At 35.6% G+C, this 25,364-nt stretch overlaps 1 protein-coding gene across 1 annotated transcript in view; it reads right to left on the bottom strand.

Moving 5' to 3' along the window:
• LRRIQ1 (leucine rich repeats and IQ motif containing 1) overlaps positions 1 to 25,364 on the bottom strand; it is a 173,931-nt gene that overhangs the window by 62,363 nt on the left and 86,204 nt on the right. The window contains exons 17-18 of the mRNA XM_060023871.1: positions 20,366 to 20,485; positions 209 to 298 (exon numbers count right to left, since the gene is read on the bottom strand). Coding sequence (XP_059879854.1) covers positions 209 to 298; positions 20,366 to 20,485 — 210 coding nt within the window. The remainder of the gene's footprint in view (positions 1 to 208; positions 299 to 20,365; positions 20,486 to 25,364) is intronic.

Here is a 25,364-nt window from a genome sequence, read left to right as displayed (position 1 = left end):
AAGAAATCCAAAATAAAGAAAAAAATCAGGAGCAAATGAAAGAAAAGCTACATGAAAAATTACATCTGGGGATGAGGAGGAAGTCAGAGGCTTCTAAAAGTAATTGTGTTTTTCAAGTCAATAAATTGTATTATTAATCACTGCAGCAGAGCATAACCTTAAGAAATGAGCAAAGATCGAGCACTAAGAGGTTTCCATGACATGTTACCTTTGGCCAGTGCAGCTGGTTTGGAAGAAGCAGTGTTTGTGAAGGGAAGCGGGTGGAATCTAAAGCAAGCCATTCCTTCTCTAAGGCAGCCTGCACAAATAATAACATTAATGTACATAATTTAGTTTGCATAACTTTTACAAAGATTCTTTTAAATTGTCTTATATACTACACATGTTAAGAAAGTATTTCAGCATTTTTATTTAGAGGAAAATCTGCTACTTGCTCACTCTGTGAGATGTTATGTATCTGTTTAATGCAAACATTCTAAAAAATGGATAAGATTTTTCATCCCCAAGTGGAATAAAGTAAAGCCTTGAGTACTCACATGCTCTAAAAAATGAGACGTGCAGATTGTTCAGTGTATTTAACTGTTTGAGAACTATGACTCTGAGCCAACTCTAGATGTAACTGAGGGAAGTAATCCTTTAGCTCTTTATTACGCAAAATATAATATTTTCCATCAAACCTCACCATCAAAAATTTATAGTATTTTAACATATTAGTATCAATTTTCTGTAAATACTATCTGTAAGATAGCTTTTACTTAACTTTAGTTCAACATTTCACAAATTTTCTGAATAGATGGAAAAAAGAATTTTGTGGCAATATACAGAACATGGTTCCTGATATTATATTCTCTAGTTCAAGAGTTTGAATGATAAAAATATAAATTTTGAAATGATCTTAAGTCACTTCACTCTTCATCTTACAACATCTTTATTCCATTTATGTAATTTCCAAATTTATCGTTCTACAATGGAAATATATTAGCTATGCTCATGTTGTATAATTTAGGGTATAATTATCTAAATTTTATTCACTTGGATTATTTAATATGGTTTAAATAATATTCTGTGGTTCTATAATTGTTTTTGAATCTTTAAGAAAAAAGGATGATCATAATACCAATGAACTTGTTTTTTAAAAGTTTCTAAAATGATCAAACATATTTATGTTTTAAAAACTGGAATGACTATAAACTGAGAAGACCTAAATGCAACTTTCCACTTATACAGCTTCAGTGCTTCTTGACTATCTCTTGAAAAACCATTGGAAAGGCAAGCCTAAGACATCTTGACTACAGGCCAGCAGCGCAATGACAGACCATTACTTACAGCATTTAGTCTTAGGAAACCTAATCAGATTCACGTTATTTGAATATCTATGTAAAAAGGATACAGTTGTGCACCAGTACATTGTCCAGTTCCTTCTAGACAGAGATCATTAACATATATATCACAGTTATATACCAGTTATATCTGGTTTAAGAATATATAACTGGTTTAAGAAGAGCTATTTAATGCAAAATTGCAAACAGTATGGAGGGCTCAGATTTCTAAATTCTTTCTTTTGTATGACAAATAAAGGAAAATTCATATTTATGCCAGGAAAGATCAAGGCCCAAGGCATATCAGCTATCACTAAATTAGTATTCTTACTCTGTAAAATTGCTAAAATGAAGAGAAGATGTGGAGACAATATTATGAAAGGCAATGTGCCAGAGGATTCTGGGAAGATGGTGGGGTAGGGAGCACCAGGAACCTGTCTCCCAACCTAGACAACAACTAAACTGGCAGAATCTGTCTAGTGTAACCATTTTGGAACTCTAGAGTCTATTGAAGGCTTGTGATGTCCTGGGGAAGACTTGGATGGTAAATTGTGGTTAATTTTGGTAAATGTCAGCCCTTAGCACAGTTGCAGCTATCTATCCTCCATTCCCCAGCCCCAAGGCAGGCAGCTATTCATGCGTTTTAGAAGTACCTTGCACACAGTTTGCAGGAGCCAGGGTGGACAATGAGGACACTGTCTTCCAAAGATTGGAGATCTGTACTCTGACCGTTGAGTGTTGCTTCTGATCTCAGAGGTACAAAGAGGTGAGTGGCACCTCCCCTATTGTTGTAAGGCTATTTACCCCACCTACTAAGTGATTTCCAGAGGATTTAAAGGGCAGGTGTTCTTCCCCCAACTCCTCCCCTCTTCATTTTCCTCTTTTTCCTTTTTTGGGAAACAAACACTAAGGACTAGAATATTCATTTTAAAAAAGACTAGGATATGGGGCTTCCCTGGTGGCGCAGTGGTTGAGAGTCCACCTGCCAATGCAGGGGACACGGGTTCGTGCCCTGGTCCGGGAGGATCCCACATGCCGCAGAGTGGCTGGGCCTGTGAGCCTAGCCACTGAACCTGCGTGTCCAGAGTCTGTGCTCCGCAACAGGAGAAGCCACAACAGTGAGAGGCCTGCGTACCACAAAAAAAAAAAAAAAAAAAAAAAGACTAGGATATTCAAAAGCATCTGCACATATGGGGGAAAGTCAGTACACATGCCCAGGGGAAGGCACAGGCTTAGAAAAGAAATGAGAAGACCTTGAGTTTACAACTCAGGCTGATCCTTGGCGCAGACGCAGCCTAAAACAATAAAAACAAAAACAATAAAAACAAAAGCAAAAAACCTGGCAAACACTGGGGAAGAGAGAGAATCTTATTTCCACAGTTACCACATTATTAGATTCAATGTCTAACTTTAAATAAAAATCACAAGGCATACAAAGAAGCAGGAAAATTTACAGCCCATTCAAAGGAAAAAAATCAACCAAAACTATGCCTAAAAAAGACCTCAGGGCAGATTTACTAGACAAAGACTTTAAAGTAACTGTCTTAAATATGTTCAAAGAACTAAACGAAGGGAGAAAATGATCTATGAACAAAGTGGAAATATCAATAAAGAGATAGAAAACCTGAAAAGAAACCAAGAAGAAATTTTGAAGCTGAAAAGTATAATAACTGAAAAGAAAAATTCACTAAAATTCACTGGTAGGATTCACTAGAGGGATCTGCCTCTGAGTAGGCAGATAAAGGAATGAGTGAACTTGAAGATACAGCAATGGAATTATCAAATCTAAAGAAGAGAAAGAAAAAAGATTGAATAAAAATGAACAGAACCTAAAGGTCCTGTGAGACACCATCAAATGTACCAATATATTCATCATGGGAGTCAGAGGAGAAGAAAGAAAAAAACGGGCAGAGAGAATATTTGAAGAAATAATGACTAAAAGTTTCCCCAATTCAATAATAGACCTGAATATAAACATCCAAGGAGCTCAATGATCTCGAAGCAAGATGAACTCAGAGAGCCCCACACCAAGACACATTATAATCAAACTTTCAAAAGACAAAGACAAAGAGAGAGGAGCAAGTAAGAAGCAACTTGTCATGTAGAAGGAATCCTCAAGATTATCAGCAATTTCTCATCAGCATCCTTGACATCCAGAAGGCAGTGGGCTGATATATTCAAAGTGCTGAAAGAAAAAAAAAAAACAAACTGCCAATCAAGAATCCTATATCTGGCAAAACTGTCCTTAGATTTGAGGAAGAACTGAAGACACTCCCAGATAAACAAAAGCTGAGAGAATTCATTACTATTAGATCTGGCCTGAAAATAATGCTAAAGAGAGTTCTGCAGGTTGAAGTGGCAGGATACTAGGCAGCAATTAAAAGGCATATGAAGAAATAAAGATCTCAGTAACTACATGGGAAATTATAAAAGCTAATATTATTGTAACAACAGTTAGTTCACTCCACTTTTTAAGATACTAATACATTTAAAAACAAACAATTCTCAGTTTAAAAGCTAGTATTATTGAAAGTTTGGTTTGTAACTCCACATGATTTAAAATACTAGTCTATTTAGAGAAATTATTAGTCTATGTTTGGAGCACACAATGTATAAAGATGCAATTTTGTGACATCAACAACTGAAAGGGGTGGAGATGTAGCTATAAAGGAGAATAATTCATGGATGCTACTGAAGTTAAGCTGGTGTAAATGCAAATTAAGGTGTTTATAACATTAGGATATTAAGGGAGAATGAAGGGTTATTGTTTAACAGGTATATAGTTTCAGTTTTGTAAGATAAGAGTTCTGGATATGCATGGTGGTGACGGTAGCACAACTTTATGAATATACTTAATACCACTGAATGCACACTTAGAAATGGTAAAGATGGTAAATTTTATGTTATGTGTACTTTCCCACAATGAAAAAATTGGAAGAGAATTTTTTTTTTTTTTTTTTTTTGTGGTACGCGGGCCTCTCACTGCTGTGGCCCCTACCGCTGCGGAGCACAGGCCCCGGACACGCAGGCTCAGCGGCCACGACTCACGGGCCCAGCCGCTCCATGGCACGTGGGATCCTCCTGGGCCGGGGCACGAACCCGCGCCCCCTGCACCGGCAGGCAGACTCCCAACCACTGCGCCACCAGGGAAGCCCCGAAGAGAAATTTTAAAAGTAATATGCTATCTGAGGAGTGACTGTGGAAAAGGACTAGTAATGCCAGGCAAGGAGTCTGACTTATGCACTAGTTTTTATATAAACAAACAACTTTTTTTTTCTTAAACACCTGCCAAACCACCTCTTTTTATACTCTCTGGGACTCCAGCTGTTTTCTTTCTGCAGCAGGACAAGGTCCCACAAAGCACAGTGATTTCTTTGCTGTATCATAAAGATGATGATGGAGGTTTCTTCCTTGGAAAAGCTACATGAAGTTTGAGGAAAAAAATTAGTTCTTTAAATTGATATCTAAAAGTGCAGAAAACTTTGAAAATACTTTTTCTTGGTTTTCAATATAAGGTCACAAACTTTTGTTAGATTCCAGAACAATTCTTTTTTTTTTAATTAATTTTTTTTGGAGTATAGTTGCTTTACAATGTTGTGTTAGCTGATTCCAGAACCACTGTCTCTTGGAAATTTCTAGAGACATAAATAGGAGGTTTAATATAAAATGCTAAAGATACTTTCAGTAATTACAAAATCTCAACCAAAAATGTTACCAAGACTACTGATTTATATGAGTTCAAGCTTATTAATATCAACTATATTTGGCAGTACCTAGTATGTTGAGGAAAAAAAATCTCAAAATGTCAGGAGAAATTGGCCAAGATTATAAATATACTACTGTTTAAAAAAATGTATATTAATATATCATGCTTACTACTGGACATTTATACAAATTTCAATTATTGCTTGAGAAAACCTTCTGTTAACTTACAACTGAGAATTTGGAAAGCTTTCTGTTTATTAGAAGACTATTATCAAATTTACTTACACATTAAAAATAAACTTGAACTTAGATAAATTTGTAACTGTGTATTCACAATTGAACATTTGAACAGATAAACATATATTTGACTTTTTATCAGAGAAGAAATTATCATCCTATAATCCAACTTTGAGAGACTAGGAAATAAGGCTATCAGAAGAGCCAGGAATAACATTCGTGTTTATTTGCATATGTATGTACAAAATTTTTCATACCAACTAATATAATCCTTTCATTTGACATATGAAACTAGAATCAGATTTGCTGTAAGCCACAAGTTAGTTAGAGTTGAACAGGTCTTAGAAATTCTAAAAGCCATGTCTTGGTCTCATTTTTATTCTTCACCATCCCCAACTCTGAGCCCTAATACTTTTCTCCTCTTCTACCCAAGCTGCCTCATGCCATTTTCAAAAGAATTCTTTCTAACACTTCTTGATAACTTTTGTAGCACCTCAGAATCCTTACGGTTTGGAAATTTGGCCCATTATGAATCTCAAATCTCACCTTCTAAACCCTCTCCTCCATTCTCAACTTTTGATACATCTTCAGGTTATCTATCAGCTAAGTTTGGCCATATAACTGTGGCCCTTGAAATTTGTCTGTGTAAGTTTTCAGTTTTCTGAACCACTGGAGCCTGACAGTTATGTGCCTTTTATCACAAAAGGTACTCAACAATAGTCTGACTTCACCACTCTCACTTCCTTCTGTCCACATACCTAAATAAGGCAATTTGATCAGTTAATGTGGCTGCCCCCAGAAAGGGATCATACTCTTGCAGCTACTTCCTAGGTAATGATTATGAAAAAATACATGGAGGATAATACAGTCCTATTTTGACAACTCTGGATTCTCTCCTGATCATTCCTGGGCATGAAACATATTTCCTTTCCCTAATAGGATGTCTCAGGCCAGCGTGATTGACACATCCTCAGGGTGCAGCCTGGATGTTTTCCCCACTCCCATTCTCAGTCATCCTATGGGGCAGACAGATGCCACCTGGAAGGTGTCCTGCTCATAGATCACCTTCAAACATTTAAGGAAACACCATTATGGTCCTGGAAAGCATTCAAGTCAGCTTCAATTCACTGGCCAGGGTTGTTTTAGATGGCAGAACTGCCTTTGACTTCCTCCTTGCGGGCCCAAAAAGAGTCTGTAATAGCTAATACTTCCAGCTGTACCTGGATTAAAGCCTCAAGTCTAGTGGGAAGGTCAATACAGAAACTTAAAGAGGAAACGCCTGGGGTATTGATAGTATCCTTCATTAAATGCATCATGAGGATAACCTAATGGATTTTGTCCTAGCCCCTGTCAGATTATTCAGAGTAGCCACTGGAGTGGGTACTTGTGGGAAAATTTGCCATGTACACATGAAGGGTACATATTGTTGGGAGATAATTTTCCATAGGTCTCTAACATTTCTTCATGACTTATGACATCTTTTGTTCTGGACTATCTTTCCAAGGATGTTAATATAGCTAACAGACTTGGAAGATATAGTCTTTGAGTGATTCCTTCTGGAGCAGAAGGCAAAATTTATTTGCTGTCTGGTATAAGAAAATAACTACTTCCCCTGGAGCACAGGATGAACAGGTTTGCTAGCAGCCTTTTATAAAATATAGGGTTTCCTAAGCTTCCAGATTCCTAAGGGGGAATTCCTGCCTATGGAACCTGGGGGCAAAGGGAATACATAAAAACATGAGGCTTCTGCTGCCTGATGTGACAAGTAATAAATGTCTCATTTCTTCTGCCAGCATCCATGAAAGTGTGGCAGCCTAACTTGTTAGACTGCACGCAGGATACAATCTCAGATCCCTCACATTTCTTGGCACTTAAAAAATTAAGGTAAACTATGCTTAATAAAAACTAAAACAAATTGACCTTCGTTATCAGTGTCCTCTTGGTTAACCATCTGTAAAATGAAAACACATTTCAGAGAGGCAACAAACCAATATAAAGACTTCATGGCAGATTGATCCGGGCTTTTTGTTTGAGGCTAATTCATTAAGACAATTTTATATTTACTTCTTTTATAGCTGAAAATATTCAAATATATTTCTGACATCTCCTAAACTTGGGGTCATGTTATGTCTGTCAATGTACCTACCCTAGCACCAAGTACAGTACCTACCATACTGTAAACATTCAGTATTTGTTGGCTGGGAAGGAAAATATAAGTTTGAATACATGTATATCACTACAACTCTCTTGTGATAAATCTTAAAGAAAAGTATAGACTATACCAAAGGCAACTATTGTTATGACCTAAATAAGTGATAAAAGGGAAGTCCTGGTTAGATATGTCTTACAGTTGTAAAGATGAAAGTAAGAGAAAGAAAGAACAAAAAATATAGGGACACTTTTGTAATTTGATTATGTCATCTGAAGTTGTAAGATGATTTTAAAATGAAGTGATGGCCATAAAAAAGGGAGTAAAAAATATGTCAAAGGAAGGCAAAGTAATAATACCTTCTTAATTGGTATTTAGTTTTAATTCTTAGCTCCCCTAAACTATAATCTCTGTATTACAAGCAAATTCATCCATTTAAAACAAATAATACATTTAACTCCCTTGCTCAAAACCCAATAATAATGTTCTATCACATTTGAAATAAAATTCAAAGTTCTTGACTTCATATCACAGGCTTTATGTGAACTGTTCCCTGACCATTTCTCTGTTTCTTCCCTATCTCTGGCTATTCTCCACAACTAATCAGTTCTACTTACTGTAAACATTCTGTTTCTTTAGTATACTAAAAAAGTTCCTGTTTCAAGGCTTCCATACTTGCCCTCCACTTAGCCCCGCACCATATTACCCAATGGCTATCCCTTCACTTTATTTTCACATCTCTATAAAAATATTTCACCTCATGTAGGCCTCCCATGATAGTCCAATCAGATTCTATGCTCTATCTCTTAATCTTCCTTATAAAAATTTTTATAGCAATTTTCAATATCTTCTAGTATTCTGTATATATATTTATTCACTGTCTGTCACCTTAAGTGAATGTAAGGTCACTGAGGTCAGAGATTTTATCTCTTTTGTTCACTGTGGTGAGAATAATGTCTGAAACACTTAAAATAATCACTGACTTGAAATATTTATAAACATTTCATTTTGGACATTTTATTCTGGTATAGCTTTAACTAGAATTAAGATTCGCCTGAGAACAACTATAAATATTGGATTAAAAAAGGAGCTGAGGGCTTCCCTGGTGGCGCAGTGGTTGAGAGTCCGCCTGCCGATGCAGGGGACAAGGGTTCGTGCCCCAGTCCGGGAATATCCCACATGCCGCGGAGCGGCTGGGCCCGTGAGCCATGGCTGCTGAGCCTGCGCGTCTGGAACCTGTGCTCTGCAACGGGAGAGGCCACAACAGTGAGAGGCCCACATATCCCCCCGCCAAAAAAAAAAAAAAAAAAAAAAAGGAGCTGAAGGTACTCAAGACTTAAAAAGCTAAGATCCCAAAGAGTAGAGTCTCATGCGGATGTGAACCCTGTATTTCCTGCCACATTTTCCCTCAGGGAAATTCCCCATTTTATTAACAGGAAAGAGAAGCCAAGCAGAAATCTAAGGCCTACTTGTAGCAGTTTCACTGGAATGAAGAGACAGAGGTTAAAGTGTAGGGATGCCAAGGCAGTTAGGATTGAAGGACCAAGATCCCTGAGAGGAGAGAACCACTGAAATGTGAGCTCAAAGTCATGTATAAAATAAACCCTTCATATGTTTGCAAATTCCAAGTAGCATGTGTGTTGGAGAGATACCTAGACTCAAAGTGCAATAGCAATAGCTGGTGTGCTAAAAAGCTAAAAAGAAATTTCTTTAGTCATTTGATGCTATGGAGAAAGGGATTAGAATTCAGGAAAAAACAAGATGAAGGTAATCTGGTAAATATCCCATTCTCAGTTTAAACATTATATTGGCTCAACCCTAAGAGAAACCAGAAACAGACCAGCCCTAACAAAGCTTAAAAATAAGCCTCAAAAGGATCTCTGTCTATACAATATCTGCCTGTCAGAACAAAATTAAATCCTCTTTAGAGAAATAAAACATCTTCCAGTGCCTTTATACTTTTTACATATATGTCTGATACTTAATCAATGACTAAATGCTAATAAAGAGAATTGGCTGACTCAAAATATTGGGTTGGCCAAAAGGTTTGTTCGTTTTATTCCATAAGATGGCTCTAGTAGTGCTTAGTTGTCTTAACTTCATTCAAAACTATTTTGTTAGATTGTATTGTGACAGCTGTCATTTCAGCGTGCATTAAAGAAAAAAAAATCAAAATTGGTGAATTTTTGTGTAGCCATTTAATATTGAAGATGGAGAAAAAAACAACATTTTTGGCATATTATGCTTTATTTAAAGAAAGGTAAAAACACAACTGAAATGCAAAAAAAGATTTGTGTAGTGTATGGAGAAGGTTTTGTGACTGATCAAATGTGTCAAAAGTGGTTTGTGAAGTTTCGTGCTGGAGATTTCTCCCTGGGTGATGCTCCATGGTTGGATAGACCAGTTAAGTTGATAGCAATCAAATCGAGACATTAATTGAGGACAATCAATGTTATACCATGTGAGAGATGGCCAACAAACTCAAAATATCCAAATCAAGCGTTTAAAATCATTTGCACCAGCTTGGTTATGTTAATAGCATTGATGTTTGGGTTCCACGTAAGTTAAATAAAAAATACCTTCTTGACCATTTTTCTGCATGCGATTCTCTACTTAAACTGGTCCATTTTTAAAACAAATTGTGTCAGGTGATGAAAAGTGGATACTGTATAATAATGTGGAAGGGAAGAGATTGTGGGGCATGCAAAATGAACTACCACCAACCACACCAAAGGCCGGTCTTCATCCAAAGAAGGTGATGTTACGTATATGATGGAATTGGAAGGGAGTCTTCTATTATGAGCTCGTTTCAAAAAAAACCAGATGATTAATTAGACCAAATGCATAATCTTCCATCAGAATGATGTGAGACCACATATTTCTTTGAAGACCAGGCAAAAACTGTTACAGCTTGGCTGGGAAGTTCTGATTCATCTGCCGTATTCACCAGACATTGCACCTTTGCATTTCCATTTATTTCAGTCTTTACAAAATTCTCTTAATGGAAAAAATTTTAATTCCCTGGAAGACTGTAAAAGGCACCTGGAACAGTTCTTTGCTCAAAAAGATAAAAAGTTTTGGGTAGATGGAATTATAAAGTTGCCTGAAAAATGGTAGAAGGTAGTGGAACAAAAGGATGAATACGTTGTTCAATAAAGTTCTCGGTGAAAATGAAAAATGTGTCCTTTATTTTTACTTAAAAACCGAAAGCACTTTTTGGTCAACCCAATACAAGAGATAAATTGTCAATAGAAATAAACCTACAAGTGATCCAGATGTTGCAATTAACCGAGAAAACTTTGAATATACCATACTCAGTATGTTCAAGAAAATACAGGAAATGATAGAAAACTTCAATATATAACTAGAATTTACAACAAATAATCAAGTAGAAACTCCAGAACTAAAAAACAGAATAACTGAAATTAGGAATTTAATAGATAGGCTAAAATGATTAGATAAAAGAGATGATTAGTGAACTACAAGATGGGTCAGTAGGAAACATGCAAATTAAAACAGAAGTAAAAAAAGAAAACAATTCAGAAAAGAGTCTAAGAGACACATGAGAAATGGTAAGGGATTCTAACATATGTGTTTTTGGACCTACTTTACCTCAGAGAAGAGAGATAATGAAAAAGATTAAATATTTGAAATACCTCTGGCCAAGCAATTTCCAAAACTGATGAAAGACATAACACAGATTCAAGAAGCCACATAACCTCCCCCACTCCAAGCAGAGTACATACAAAGAAAACCACACCCAGGCTGAAAAACAAATACAGGAAATAAACCTTAAAAGTAGTCTGGGGAGTAAGAGTTGGAAAGAAGTATCTTCAAAGAAGAAAAAATAAGACTTATTACTGACTTTTCAATAGAATCTATGAAAGCCAGAAGATAATAAATATGGCATCTTCAAACACCAAAAGCCTACCTGGAATTCTATATCTAAAGAAGATATCCTTCAAAGTTTTAAGTGAAAGAAATTTTCAAGCAATCAAAAACTGACCTGAACTAAAATATATATTAAAGAAAGTCCTTAAGGTAAAAGAAAATGATGGAAGCATAATAATGCAGGAAGGAATGAAGTGCATAGAAAGAGGTAACCATAAATTAACAAGCTAATGTGAGAAAAAAAGGAAAAACAAAAATACCTGATTAAAGGGGAAAAAAAGGTAAAAAGAAGCAGAAAAGGAACACAGAACTAACAGGACAAATGGAACATAAACAGAAAGATGAAATATATAAACCTAATTATACTCTCAATTGAAATAAATTTAAAGTCTGAATATATTAATAAAAAATCAAAATGGAATATAAAAGTAAGCAAAATCCAACTGTATACTCGTATAAGAGTCACAGTTTCAATATAAAAGCAACAGAGATGTTTAATGGGAATGGTTAGGAAAATATATATTATAAAATTACCAGTCAAAAGAAAGTTGCTGTAAGTATGAAAATATCAGAGGGAATGGCCAATAAGGCAATTAGTTAAAGAGGGAAATTAGAGTTAAAGAGTGAAATTTTATCATTATAAAAGTGTCAGTAATACAATGACTTAACTATTCTAAACATGTATACCCTAATAACATATCCTCAAAGTATGAGGCCAAATTTGACAGAACTAAAAACTGATTTAGAGAAACCCACAATCTTAAGAAGAGATTTTAGCATTCTTCTGTCAATAACTGATAGAAAACTCCCCAAATCACTAAAAATAAGGATTCTTTAAAACACAATTAACAAGCTTGAAGTAACTGAGATTTTAGTAACCATAACACCTGCAAAATGCACATTTCTTTCAAGTGCACATGTAATATTATCCCAAATAGATTATGTGCTAAGACAAATTGTTAAGAAACAAATAACATCAATCTTACATCAAACTCTTCCAATCTTACATCAAACATAGGAAACACTTCCTAATCAAATATAAGGTCAACACAACCTTGATAAAAAAATCTGAAGAGTTTTACAAGAAAGAAAATATATGGGCACAGCTTCTTCTAGAATATAAATGCAAAAATCCTAACCAAAATATCAGCAGATCAAATTCAGAGATATATAAAAAGATAATGTATTATAGTTAAGTTGGTTTATTCTAGGAATACAAGGTTTAATTTTTAAAAATCAATGTTATAGGTATAAAAAGTATCTGATAAAATCCAAATCATATATAGAATCATCAACATCATCATCATATTAAACTTTTAGAAAGGTAAGAAGATACTAAGGAGGGTAACTCAATCAAATATAGAGTTTCTACAAGAAACATGCATTAAACATCTGACTTCATCATGGAAAGCTTTCAGCCTGAGACCAGGAGCTAGCAAAAGATGACTGCTAAAATCACCATTATTTAACATTTTACTGAAGGTAGTAGTCAGGACAATAAAGCAAGAAAAATAAATAAGAGGCACAAGAAAAAAAAAATCTCTGCTCTTATGGGCAGAGATTTTAAGTGGCTTAAATAAATGAGATATTCTATGTTCTAGATATTCTATGAATTTAAAAATGTAATATTCTAAAAATATCAGTTCTCCCAAATTGATTTACAGACTTCTTGCAATCTTAGAGAAAATACTAACATTCATTGTGCAAACTGACAGGATGGTTCTAAAATTTGTACATTAATGAAATGGATCAACGGTAGCAATAGCAGTTCTTTCTTGAAGAAGAACAAAGTTGGAGCTCTTATTAGACTAGATAACAAAATTTATTATAAATTATACAGAAATTGAAATAGTGATATAAGAATAAACAACAGAATGATGAGAAAAATTAAGAGAACCCATGCACAGAATTTCCTGAATTTAAATAAAGGCCTCCACTGTAATCCATTGTGAAAAGTATGGTCTAAATAACAAATGGTTGTGGGTCAACAAAATAACCAAATGTGTATGTTTGGAGGGAAGTTGATCCCTTATTCACACTGCAGGCAAAATTTAATTCCAGATGCACCACAGACTTAAATGCTGAAAGTTAAGATAATAAAGTTTCTAGAATATGTTAATGACCTGAGTAAGCAAAGATATCTTATATGTCACAACTAAAAAATTTTGTTTTTAATTTAAAACAGAAACATTCTGTTCATAAAACTAAACCATAAAGAGAGAGAAAAAAAGGGAAACCCCAGAATTTAGGGAATATATTTGCACGGGAAAACAGAGAGGTATTTAGATTATATAGAGCACTCCTACAAGCCAATAAGAAAAGAGATGTACAACCCTACATAAAAATGCACAAACGACCAGTCCCTCTCATCAGGAAACTTACACAAGCCTCTTAGATGGCCTCATCCACCAGAGGGCAGACAGCAAAAGCAAGAAGAACTACAATCCTGAAACCTGTGGAACAAAGACCACATTCACAAAAAGATAGACAAGATGAAAAGGCAGAGGGCTATGTACCAGATTAAGGTACAAGATAAAACCCCAGATAAACAACATAATGAAGTGGAGATAGGCAACCTTCCAGAAAAAGAATTCAGAATAATGATAGTGAAGATGATCCAGAACCTCAGAAAAAGAATGGAGGCAAGGATCAAGAAAATGTAAGAAATGTTTAACAAAGATCTAGAAGAATTAAAGAACAAACAAACAGAGATGAACAATACAATAACAATACAATACAATACAATAGCAGAATAACTGAGGCAGAAGAACGGAAAAGTGACCTGGAAGACAGAATGGTGAAATTCACTGCTGCGGAACAGAATAAAGAAAAAAGAATGAAAAGAGATGAAGACAGCCTAAGAGACCTCTGGGACAACATTAAACACAACTACATTCACATTATAGGGGTCCCAGAAGGAGAAGAGAGAGAGAAAGGACCAGAGAAAATACTTGAAGAGATTACAGTCGAAAACTCCCCGAACATGGGAAAGGAAAGAGCCACCCAAGTCCAGGAAGCGCAGCGAGTCCCATACAGAATAAAACCAAGGAGAAACACATCGAGACACACAGTAATCAAATTGGCAAAAATTAAAGCCAAAGAAAAATTATTGAAAGCAGCAAAGGAAAAATGAAAAGTAACATACAAGGGAACTCCCATAAGGTTAACAGCCGATTTCTCAGCAGAAACTCTACAAGCCATAAGGGAGTGGCATGATATACTTAAAGTGATGAAAGGGAGGAACCTACAACCAAGATTACTCTACCCAGCAAGGATCTCATTCAGATTCAATGGAGAAATTAAAAGCTTTACAGACAAGCAAAAGCTAAGAGAATTCAGCACCACCAAACCAGCTCTACAACAAATGCTAAAGGAATTTATCTAAGTGGGAAAAACAGAAGAAGAAAAGGACCTACAAAAAAACCCCATAACAATTAAGAAAATGGTCATAGGACCATACATATCGATAATTACCTTAACGTAAATGGATTAAATGCTCCAACGAAAAGACACACACTTGCTGAATGGATAAAAAAACAAGACCCATATATATGTTGTCTACAAGACCCATTTCAGACCTAGGGACACATATGACTGAAAGTGAGGGGATGGAAAAAGATATTCCATGCAAATGGAAATCAAAAGAAAGCTGGAGTAGCAATACTCATATCAGAGAAAATAGAATTTAAGATAAAGAATGTTACAAGAGACAAGGAAGGATACTACATAATGATCAAGGGACCAATCCAAGATGAAGATATAACAATTATAAGAATATATGCACCCAACAAAGGAGCACCTCAATACATAAGGCAACTGCTAACAGCTATAAAAGAGGAAATCGACAGTAACACAATAATAGTGGGGGACTTTAACACCTCACTTACACCAATGGAAAGATCATCCAAAATGAAAATAAATAAGGAAACAGAAGCTTTAAATGAAACAATAGACCAGATAGATTTAATTGATATTTATAGAACATTCCATCCAAAAACAGCAGATTACACTTTCTTCTCAAGTGCGCACAGAACATTCTCCAGGATAGATCATATCTTGGGTCACATATCAAGCCTCAGTAAATTTAAGAAAATCGAAATCATATCAAGCATCTTTTCCGACCACAACGCTATGAGATTAGAACTCAATTACAGGGAAAAAAAACGTAAAAACCACAAACACAAGGAGGCTAAACAATACGTTACTAAATAATCAAGAGATCACTGAAGAAATCAAAGAGGAAATCAAAACATTCGTAGAGACAAGTGAAAATGAAAACACGACGATCCAAAACCTATGGGATGCAGCAAAAGCAGTCCTAAGAGGGAAGTTTAGAGCTATACAAGCCTACCTCAATAAACAAGAAAAACTTCAAATAAACAATCTAACCTTACACCTAATGGAATTAGTGAAAGAAGAAAAAACAAAACCCAAAGTTAGCAGAAGGAAAGAAATCATAAAGATCAGAGCAGAAATAAATGAAATAGAAACAAAGAAAACAATAGCAAAGATCAATAAAACTAAAAGCTGGTTCTTTGAGAAGATAAACAATAATTAATAAACCATTAGCCAGACTCATGAAGAAAAAGAGTGAGAGGACTCAAACCAAAATTAGAAATGAAAAAGGAGAAGTTACAACAGACACCACAGAAATACAAAGCATCCTATGAGACTACTACAAGCAACTCTAAGCCAATAAAATGGACAACCTGGAAGAAATGGACAAATGCTTAGAAAGGTATAACCTTCCAAGACTGAACCAGGAAGAAATAGAAAATTTGAACAGACCGATCACAAGTAATGAAATTGAAACTGTTATGAAAAATCTTCCAACAAACAAAAGTCCAGGACCAGATGGCTTCACAGGTACATTCTATCAAACATTTAGAGAAGAGCTAACACCCATCCATCTCAAACTCTTCCAAAAAACTGCAGAGGAAGGAACACTCCCAAACTCATTCTATGAGGCCACCATCACCCTGATACCAAAACCAGACAAAGACTACAAAAAAAGAAAATTACATACCAATATCACTGATGAATATAGATGCAAAAATCCTCAACAAAATACTAGCAAATAGAATTCAACAACACATTAAAAGGATCATACACCATGTTCAAGTGGGATTTATCCCAGGGATGCAAGGATTCTTCAATATATACCAATCAATCAATGTGATACACCATATTAACAAATTGAAGAAGAAAAACCATATGATCATCTCAATAGATGCAGAAAAAGCTTTTGACAAAATTCAACACCAATTTATGATAAAAACTCTCCAGAAAGTGGGCATAGAGGGAACCTACCTCAACATAATAAAGGCCATACATGACAAACCAACAGCAAACATCATTCTCAACAGTGAAAAACTGAAAGCATTTCCTCTAAGATCAGGAAGAAGACAAGGATATCCACTCTTACCACTATTATTCAACACAGTTTTGGAAGTCCTAGCCATGGCAATCAGAGAAGATAAAGAAATAAAAGGAACAAAAACTGGAAAAGAAGAAGTAAAACTGTCACTCTTTGCAGACGACATGATACTATACATAGAGAATCCTAAAGGTGCCACCAGAAAACTACTAGAGCTAAACAATGAATTTGGGTGCAGGATACAAAATTAATGCATAGAAATCTCTTGCATTCCTATACAGTAATGATGAAAAATCTGAAGGAGAAATTAAGGAAACACTCCCATTTATCACTGCAACAAAAAGAATGAAATATCTAGGAATAAACCTACCTAGGGAGACAAAAGACCTGTATGCAGAAAACTATAAAACACTGATGAAAGAAATTAAAGATGATACCAACAGATGGAGAGATATACCATGTTCTTGGATTGGAAGAATCAATATTGTGAAATTAACTATACTACCCAAAGCAATCTACAGATTCAATGCAATGCCTATCAAATTACCAATGGCATTTTTTTACAGAAGTAGAACAAAAAAATCTTAAAATTTGTTTGGAGACACAAAAGACCCTGAATAGCCAAAGCAGTCTTCAGGGAAAAAAAATGGAGCAGGAGGAATCAGAGTCCCTGACTTCAGACTATACTACAAAGCTACAGTAATCAAGACAATATGGTACTGGCACAAAAGCAGAAACATAGATCATTGGAACAAGATAGAAAGCCCAGAGATAAACCCATGCACCTATGGTCAACTAATCTATGACAAAGGAAGCAAGGATATACAATGGAGAAAAGACAGTCTCTTCAATAAGTGGTGCTGGGAGAACTGGACAGCTACATGTGAAAGAGTGGAATTAGAACACTCCCTAACACCATACACAAAAATAAACTCAAAATGGATTAGAGACCTAAATATAAGTTCGGACACTATAAAATTCTTAGAGGAAAACTTAGGAAGAACACTCTTTGACATAAATCACAGCAAGATCTTTTTTGATCCACCTCCTAGATTAATGGAAATAAAAACAAAAATAAACAAATGGGACCTAATGAAACTTAAAAGCTTTTGCACAGCACAGGAAACCATAAACAAGACGAAAAGACAGCCCTCAGAATGGGAGAAAATATTTGCAAATGAATCAACGGACAAAGGATTAATCTCCAAAATATATAAACAGCTCATGCAGCTGAAAATTAAAGAAACAAACAACCCAATCCAAAAATGGGCAGAAGACCTAAGTAGACATTTCTCCAAAGAAGACATACAGATGGTCAAGAAGCACCTGAATAGATGCTCAACATCACTAATTATTAGAGAAATGCAAATCAAAACTACAATGAGGAATCACCTCACACCAGTTCGAATGGGGATCATCAAAAAATCTACAAAGAAGAAATGCTGGAGAGGGTATGAAGAAAAGGGAACCCTCTTGCACTGTTGGTGAGAATGTAAACTGATACAGCCGCTACGGAGAACAGTATGGAGGTTCCTTAAAAAACTAAAAGTAGAATTACCATATGACCCAACAATCCCACTACTGGGCATATACCCAGAGAAAACCGTAATTCAAAAAGACACATGCACTCCTATGTTCATTGCAGCACTATTTACAATAGCCAGGACATGGAAACAACCTAAATGTCCATCGACAGATGAATGGATAAAGAAGACGTGGTACATATATATGATGGAGTGTTACTCAGCCATTAAAAGGAATGAAATTGAGTCATTTGTAGAGATGTGGATGAATCTAGAGATTGTCATACAGAATGAAGTAAGTCAGAAAGAGAAAAACAAGTATCGTATATTAACGCATATATGTGGAACCTAGAAAAATGATACAGATGAACCAGTTTGCAGGGCAGAATTTGAGACAGAGATGCAGAGAACAAACATATGGACACCAAGGGACACCAAGGGAAAGTGGTGGGAGAGGGGGGCGGAGTGGTGGTGTGATGAATTGGGCGGTTGGGATTGACATGTATACACTGATGTGTATAAAATTGATGACTAATAAGAATCTGCTGTATAAAAAAATAAATAAAATTAAAGTTTAAAAGAAAGCACAAACATTTGATCATGTCATAAAAGTAGATATCCAAATGGCCAGTAAGCATATGAAAACGTATTCAACAGTATTAGTTATGAGAGAAATGGAAATTAAAACAACTAGATACCACTACAAACCTACTGGATTGGGGGGAAAAAAGACATGAAAATACAAAGTGTTGGTGAGGATAAATCTCCTCTGAAACTCTCATATCCTGCTGATAGGACGGTAAATTGATACAATCACTTTGGAATACTGTTAGGCGCTAGCTACTAAATATAGGTTAATGTTATGACTGAGAAATTCAGTTCCCAAAAGAAATGTGAACATGCACATCAAAAAGCATGTACAAGAATGTTCATAGCTGGCCTTCCCTGGTGGCGCAGTGGTTAAGAATCCGCCTGCCACTGCAGGGGACACGGGTTCGATCCCTGGTCTGGGAAAATCCGACATGCCTCAGAGCAACTATGCCCTTGCACCACAATGACTGAGCCTGCACTCTAGAGCCTGTGAGTCACAACTACCTGAGCCCACGTGCTGCAACTACTGAAGCCCGCACACCTAGAGCCTGTGCTCTGCGACGAGAAGCCACCGCAGTGAGAAGCCCGCGCACCACAGCAAAGAGTAGCCCCCACTTGACGCAAGTAGAGAAAACCCGCGCACAGCAATGAAGACCCAACGCAGCCAAAAATAAATAAATAAATTTATTAAAAAAAAATGTTCATAGCGTCTTTAGTCATAATAGGCAACACTAGAAATAACTCGGTGACAAATAATCCACCAAAAGTAGAACAGACTTTTAAAAATTGGTATATTCAAATCATAGATTAAAAGTAGTATATTGAAAAGAATGGTATATATACAGCTACACTCAACCACATAGGTATATCTCACAGACATAATATTATATGAAAAAAGAGTACATACTGGATGATTCCACTTATTTGGAAGTTCAGAAATAGGCAAAACTAATCTGATGATGATGGAGGTATGAATACTATGAAGGCATGAGAAGTCTTCTGGGGATAGTCATATGTCCTCTACCTTAATCTTAGTGGTAGTTATGTGGGTTTAACTGTCTAGAGAAGAGGAAACAGAATAAGCAAGACTAAGGACGTAAAAGGTACAGTAAGAAGGTGCTCAATGTGGTTAGAGCATGTGGACGCCACAGGTGGGAAGTGGTAAATATGTCTGTAGAGTTTGCTGTCTTATTGTTGAATACTTGAATAACAATTTAAGGCGGCTGTCCTCATTTTGCTAGGCCACAAAGAGCTACTAAAATTTGTTGAACAGGGCATAAATAAGCTCAGAGTTATATTTAATGAAGAATAATTGATAAAACATTGTGTAAATCTGGTTGAAGAATACACACAAATTCTTGTAAATATTCCATGACCACATTTACACACTGTACAAGCTTGTATCATAAATGAAGATGTTAAAAAATTAGAAGCATACTTTTTCAAGTGCAACTTGAAAAAAAATCTATAACACAGTGTTAAAAGGATGAAAACCTTAGAAAAAGGTTTAGCTCCAAAATAGTATACTAAAATATTTTAAGACCAATATCTATATGTTGTAGTTGGCACTTACTTCATCAAATGTAAAATCTTCTAAATCTATTTCTTCGTATTCTTCTTCAGATTCTTCATTCTTAATAGCCTCTAGAGCTGTTGTCAGTTTCTTTCGCAAAAGAAAGCCCTTCCAAACTGCCTAAACAAAAATTTAAAGCATGTTATACAAGGTTATAGATCAAACTCCAAACCAGATTCTCTGTGTTATCCCATTAGGAAGATAAAACATCTTAGACCTTAGTTTAATGGCTCAATAATCTGTTTTTTGAACTTTATGTGACATTTAAAACTGGAAGATAAATTAAATGACTGCTTGTGTCTAAAGCTCTGAATCTCAGGAGATTTTCCTTGTGGTAAGCAGAAAAGAATCTTTAAAACTCCCTCAACTGCACATGTAGGTCAACCAATCAATTATCTGACAATTCCTCTGGGACCCATTCTAAATTAAGTAGAAAGAGATACAGAGGAAAACCAATTTTGCTAATTTTCAAATGATTATGTATAAAATAAACTAACACTCATTTAGGAAAACTTCAACATATATAAATGGCCATATTAGAGACTTAGTATCCTGGTCCATAACAATTAACTAATTTCATCTTTAAATAAACCAAGCACATAATAATAGAATTAAAAACATTCAGATTCCTCAATAATCTTGGAGGAATCTTGGAGCTTTCCTAACTATAATTCCAAGAACACTGGAGTTTTTAAAAAATTAGTATCTGTATACACTGCTAGGGAGTAAGCTCCAGGATATATAGTAAGTGTAAAACATAGGTAGAAATGTGTATTGCATGCCTCCATTTATCTATGAAAATCCATATAAAATATATAATAAACAATATACATTATATAAACTTATATATTTAAATATATGTGGTTGCTAATATTTACAAAGTGAAAGCATAAAATTAATTTTAAAAATTATTACCTATAGAGATAGAAAACAGTAGAAGCCAGATGTCTCTGAATATACACCTTGCTTAGATTTGATTTTGGAACTGTGCACATGCTTAATAAAATTGTAAAACAAATAAATATGAAGTAAAAGAAACTCCCCCCAAAAATGTAAAAATATATTTTGTGCTACGGGCATAACCACACAGAAGGTATTTAAAGTGACTTTAAAATAGATTTATTTGACTACATTCCTAGTGAAATATAATCAAAAGATAAATTTAACTACAAAAGTTACCTTAAATATGTTTTAGTAACCATACTGCAAGCAATAATACTGGTATTGTTATTCTGAAAAATATATATATTGAGAAGAGAAATATACAAACATATAATGGTCAGAACATATATGACAATAGAAGTCACACACAATCTGTCAATCAGCCTAGGAAGCCAAACCACAACCTCTGCAACAATTAGCCAAGAATGGTTAAGACTTGGTCAATGACTGCTAGCTTCTCTATTTTTTGTCCCTACTTCTAACTCAGGACCAATTGGACCAACCAGAGATAGGCAAATATGCTTCCCAAACCAATCACATAAGATGCCCCACTTCTAATTGGGCATGTGTGTGTGTGTGTGTGTACGTGTGTGTGTGCACACATGCACATACATAGTGGAAACAATCAAGGGCTGCACAAATGAGAAAAAACAGACTATAGCAAGGGAGTCAGCCACCATCACTTGCCTTTGGCATAGACTCAAAGGCAGGGAAGGGAGTAGGATAAATGTATATACATTTATATACAGTGATGAACACATGATTGTCACATACTAGACACACATTAAATATTATTTTCCCAATTTCCTTGTCCCTTTGTTTTTAACAATTCTATTTACTTCTTAGTTTATCAAATAAGAAAATAGTGTGATATTAAACATCACATAAAGTTCAAAAACTATAACTAAATTTTAACCAGTTTTGTCTCTAAAAATGATTTTCAGTATAGAAATAGTATTCCATTATTTTGTAACTTGCTATGAATAAATAACTTCCCAAGAGAGTTCAAAACTCTTTCTGAGGAGAAAGGATGTCAATATGAATCAAGAACTTGAACAGTATTAAATGGTAGAAACAGAAGAGAGGACATCTTTGTGTGATGAGGAACATTATTAAAAGTATTGCCTGAGAAAGTGGCCTTCCTCTTTTTAACTTACCCATTATGGAGAGTACCATCAAAGAGTACCATAATAAAGCTCTTTGCCCGCTTCATTAGTCTCATGTAGCTGGGTTGTTATTATAGACCTGGGTATGTCATGTACTGTGGGTGAGTGGCATATGCAAGCTAGCTACCTTAGAGGAAAACAAACTATTTTTCTTTTCCCCCTTTTGTCTTGGTTTGTTTGGGCTGCAATAACAAAAATACCATAGACTTGGTGGCTTAAACAACAAACGTTTATTTCTCCCAGTTCTGGAGGAGGCTAAGGAGTCTAAGACCAAGTCATTGACAGATTTATTGTTGGTGAGAGCAAGGTTCCTGGTTCATAGATGGCTGTCTTCTCACTGTGTACTCACATGGTAGAAGGAACTAGAGAGCTCTCAGGGGTCTCTTCTATAAGGGCACTAATCCCATTCATGGGGGCTCCACCATCATGACATATTCACCTCCAAAAGGCCCCACCTCCAAATATCATCACATTGGGGATTAAGTTTCAACTTATGAATGTTGTGGAGAACATAAACATTCAGTCAATAGCACCCTTCATTTTGGAATTTTTTTTTTTAAACTCCTCTCTTTTTTGATTCCTTTATCCAGTATTTATGCTCCCTTGGTTCCTTGCTACCTTTCAAAATGCTTTCTCTCTACATGGCAAATGGGTCTGTGACTTATTCCTGCTAGGGAGGTACCCTTCATATCCTTTCTTCCCCAACCCTGTCCTAACAAGGTTCTAAACGTTAGGGAAACATGCTTTCCTTCCCTTGATTCTTTTTTGCTAGGTCATCTTCTCTACCTCAGTTATCCCTCCTCCACCCCACCCCCCTTTTTCTTACACCAGTGTAATTATAAGATATCAAGATTAGGTGCAGACGTAGGGGAAAGAGAGTATAAAGGGAATTCTTTAATACAGACCTTCAACGACAAGAGCAAAAGGACTGACTCATCATGGCTCACAATGGATCCAGCCTAACTTATCAGGGATACGACTTCTGCAAAGCTCTAAACTGTAATACACAGTATATATTTTTCTGGTGTGACATGTATAGATACCTCCCTCATGAATCTGTGTAGGATCAGGAATTAAAGTCCCAGCCACCTCTGTTCAGTTTATGGGAAATAAAGGTAATATAAATGTGTAATAAGTAATGTTCAGATTCTTCTTCTAAGTTATTTATTCATGTCAAGGTTTCAATTTTTCTCCCAGCCATCCATCTATGATTAATTCCTCCTTCTCACACATTCAAATCAATTCCCTGGTCAGAGTCCTATCTATATTAGACATATCCGACATCTTTTTCTTCTCTAACTACCACCAACTCCCAATCCCAGAACATACTCATACCATACACTTGTTTCTTGCTAAAATTGTTCACACATCTCTGCCCATGTTTCTCCTATATTCTCTTAATATTCTAGTCCTTACGGTAGTCTAGCTGTACTATAACTTATTATTCCAGTAATGTGAAATCCTATGTTCTTTTATTCCTACTATCTTTTGTACCTGGAATTCCATTCTCTTACATATTTACATTGAGCCCTATTTCTCAAGCTGTATCTTATATCCTTAATATTAGTTAGGGTAAGCTAAGCGCTATAAAAATATATCCAGAAATGTACAATAATTCAAAACTAATTAATTTCACGATCACATAACAAGCATTGAGAGTGAAAATAAGACAACTGGCGTCAGTTTAACATAAAGTGATTCAGATATCCAGGCTTTGCAACTCTGCAATCCCAAGAGACAGCATCCAAGGATGCCCTAAAGGCTGTCTTCACTTCAGCCAACCAGAAAGGGAAAAGAATATGAAAGAATGTTTGTGGGAGGTTTTATGGGCCAGACATGAAGTGGTGCACATATTTTTCATTTACTCAGAAAAAAAGGGCCATACTAAAAAGTGCAAGGAAAGCTGGAATATCTAGGCTGGCAGTATGCTAGGAAGAGGAGAATGTGGGTTTTGGTGAGCACAGAGCAGTCTCCACCACATCCTTCATGAAATCTTCATTTTGCTCCTTCTAAAGCCTGGGCTCTTTCTACCATATCATGCTCTGCTCTCCCGGATGGTTAGACAGTCTAGAAGTCATATTTTTAAGATGAATAGTTTAAGAAACTAGATTGTACTCAGGAGAAGAGAAAATGAAGTTGAGTTGACTTCAATGATTTTAAGTATAATACCATGACGTACCTCAGAAGAGACTTGTTCTAAGTTGCAAAGAAAGGCTGAATTATGCTTACATTTGTTACAGAGACAAACTTAACAAAAGGACATTCAACAGATATATGTCACTGAGCTAGACTATTTCATAAAGTAATGAACTTCTCTTTATTGAATAGAATGAAGCAAAAGTTTAATATCTATTTACCATCAATGCTGAAAAATGTATTGCTCATCCACTCATGACAGGAGGAAGTTTGGACTGCATGACATTTTCATTCCTCATGCAGCAGAATAGTATTTTGAGACAGTAACTGAGGTTCCTTTCTTTTCCTCAGAGTTTCCTTGAATCCATTGACCTCCCTCCACTCCCAACCCATTCAGGCATCAGTAACAGCTTTGTCTATGCATTGCCCTTAGGAATACAGTCCAGACAAATTAAGTCAACTGAAATACTAAATATATTCATTAGAACCATAGCAAAGATAATTCTCTTAAAAAACTATGGCTTTAATAACAAAACCCAGAAACTTAATTTTAAGGCTATTTTTCCAGTTGCTTATGCCAATACCTTATAGGCATCCCTGACTCCTCTCTGTCTTTCAAAGACCACATCCCCATGTACTAATATCATCAGGTCTACCTTCAAAGTATATACGTATACCCTCAAGATAAATCAACATATATTTGGGAATGTGATTTTCTTACCACTTCTTCTGCAATACTCTGGTCCATGCTACCA

The sequence above is a fragment of the Delphinus delphis genome, chromosome 11 (assembly GCF_949987515.2).
Source record: "Delphinus delphis chromosome 11, mDelDel1.2, whole genome shotgun sequence".
NCBI classification, from domain to species: domain Eukaryota; kingdom Metazoa; phylum Chordata; class Mammalia; order Artiodactyla; family Delphinidae; genus Delphinus; species Delphinus delphis.
The sequence above is the reverse complement of the archived record's forward strand: the minus strand, read 5'-3'. Positions and strand labels throughout refer to the sequence as shown.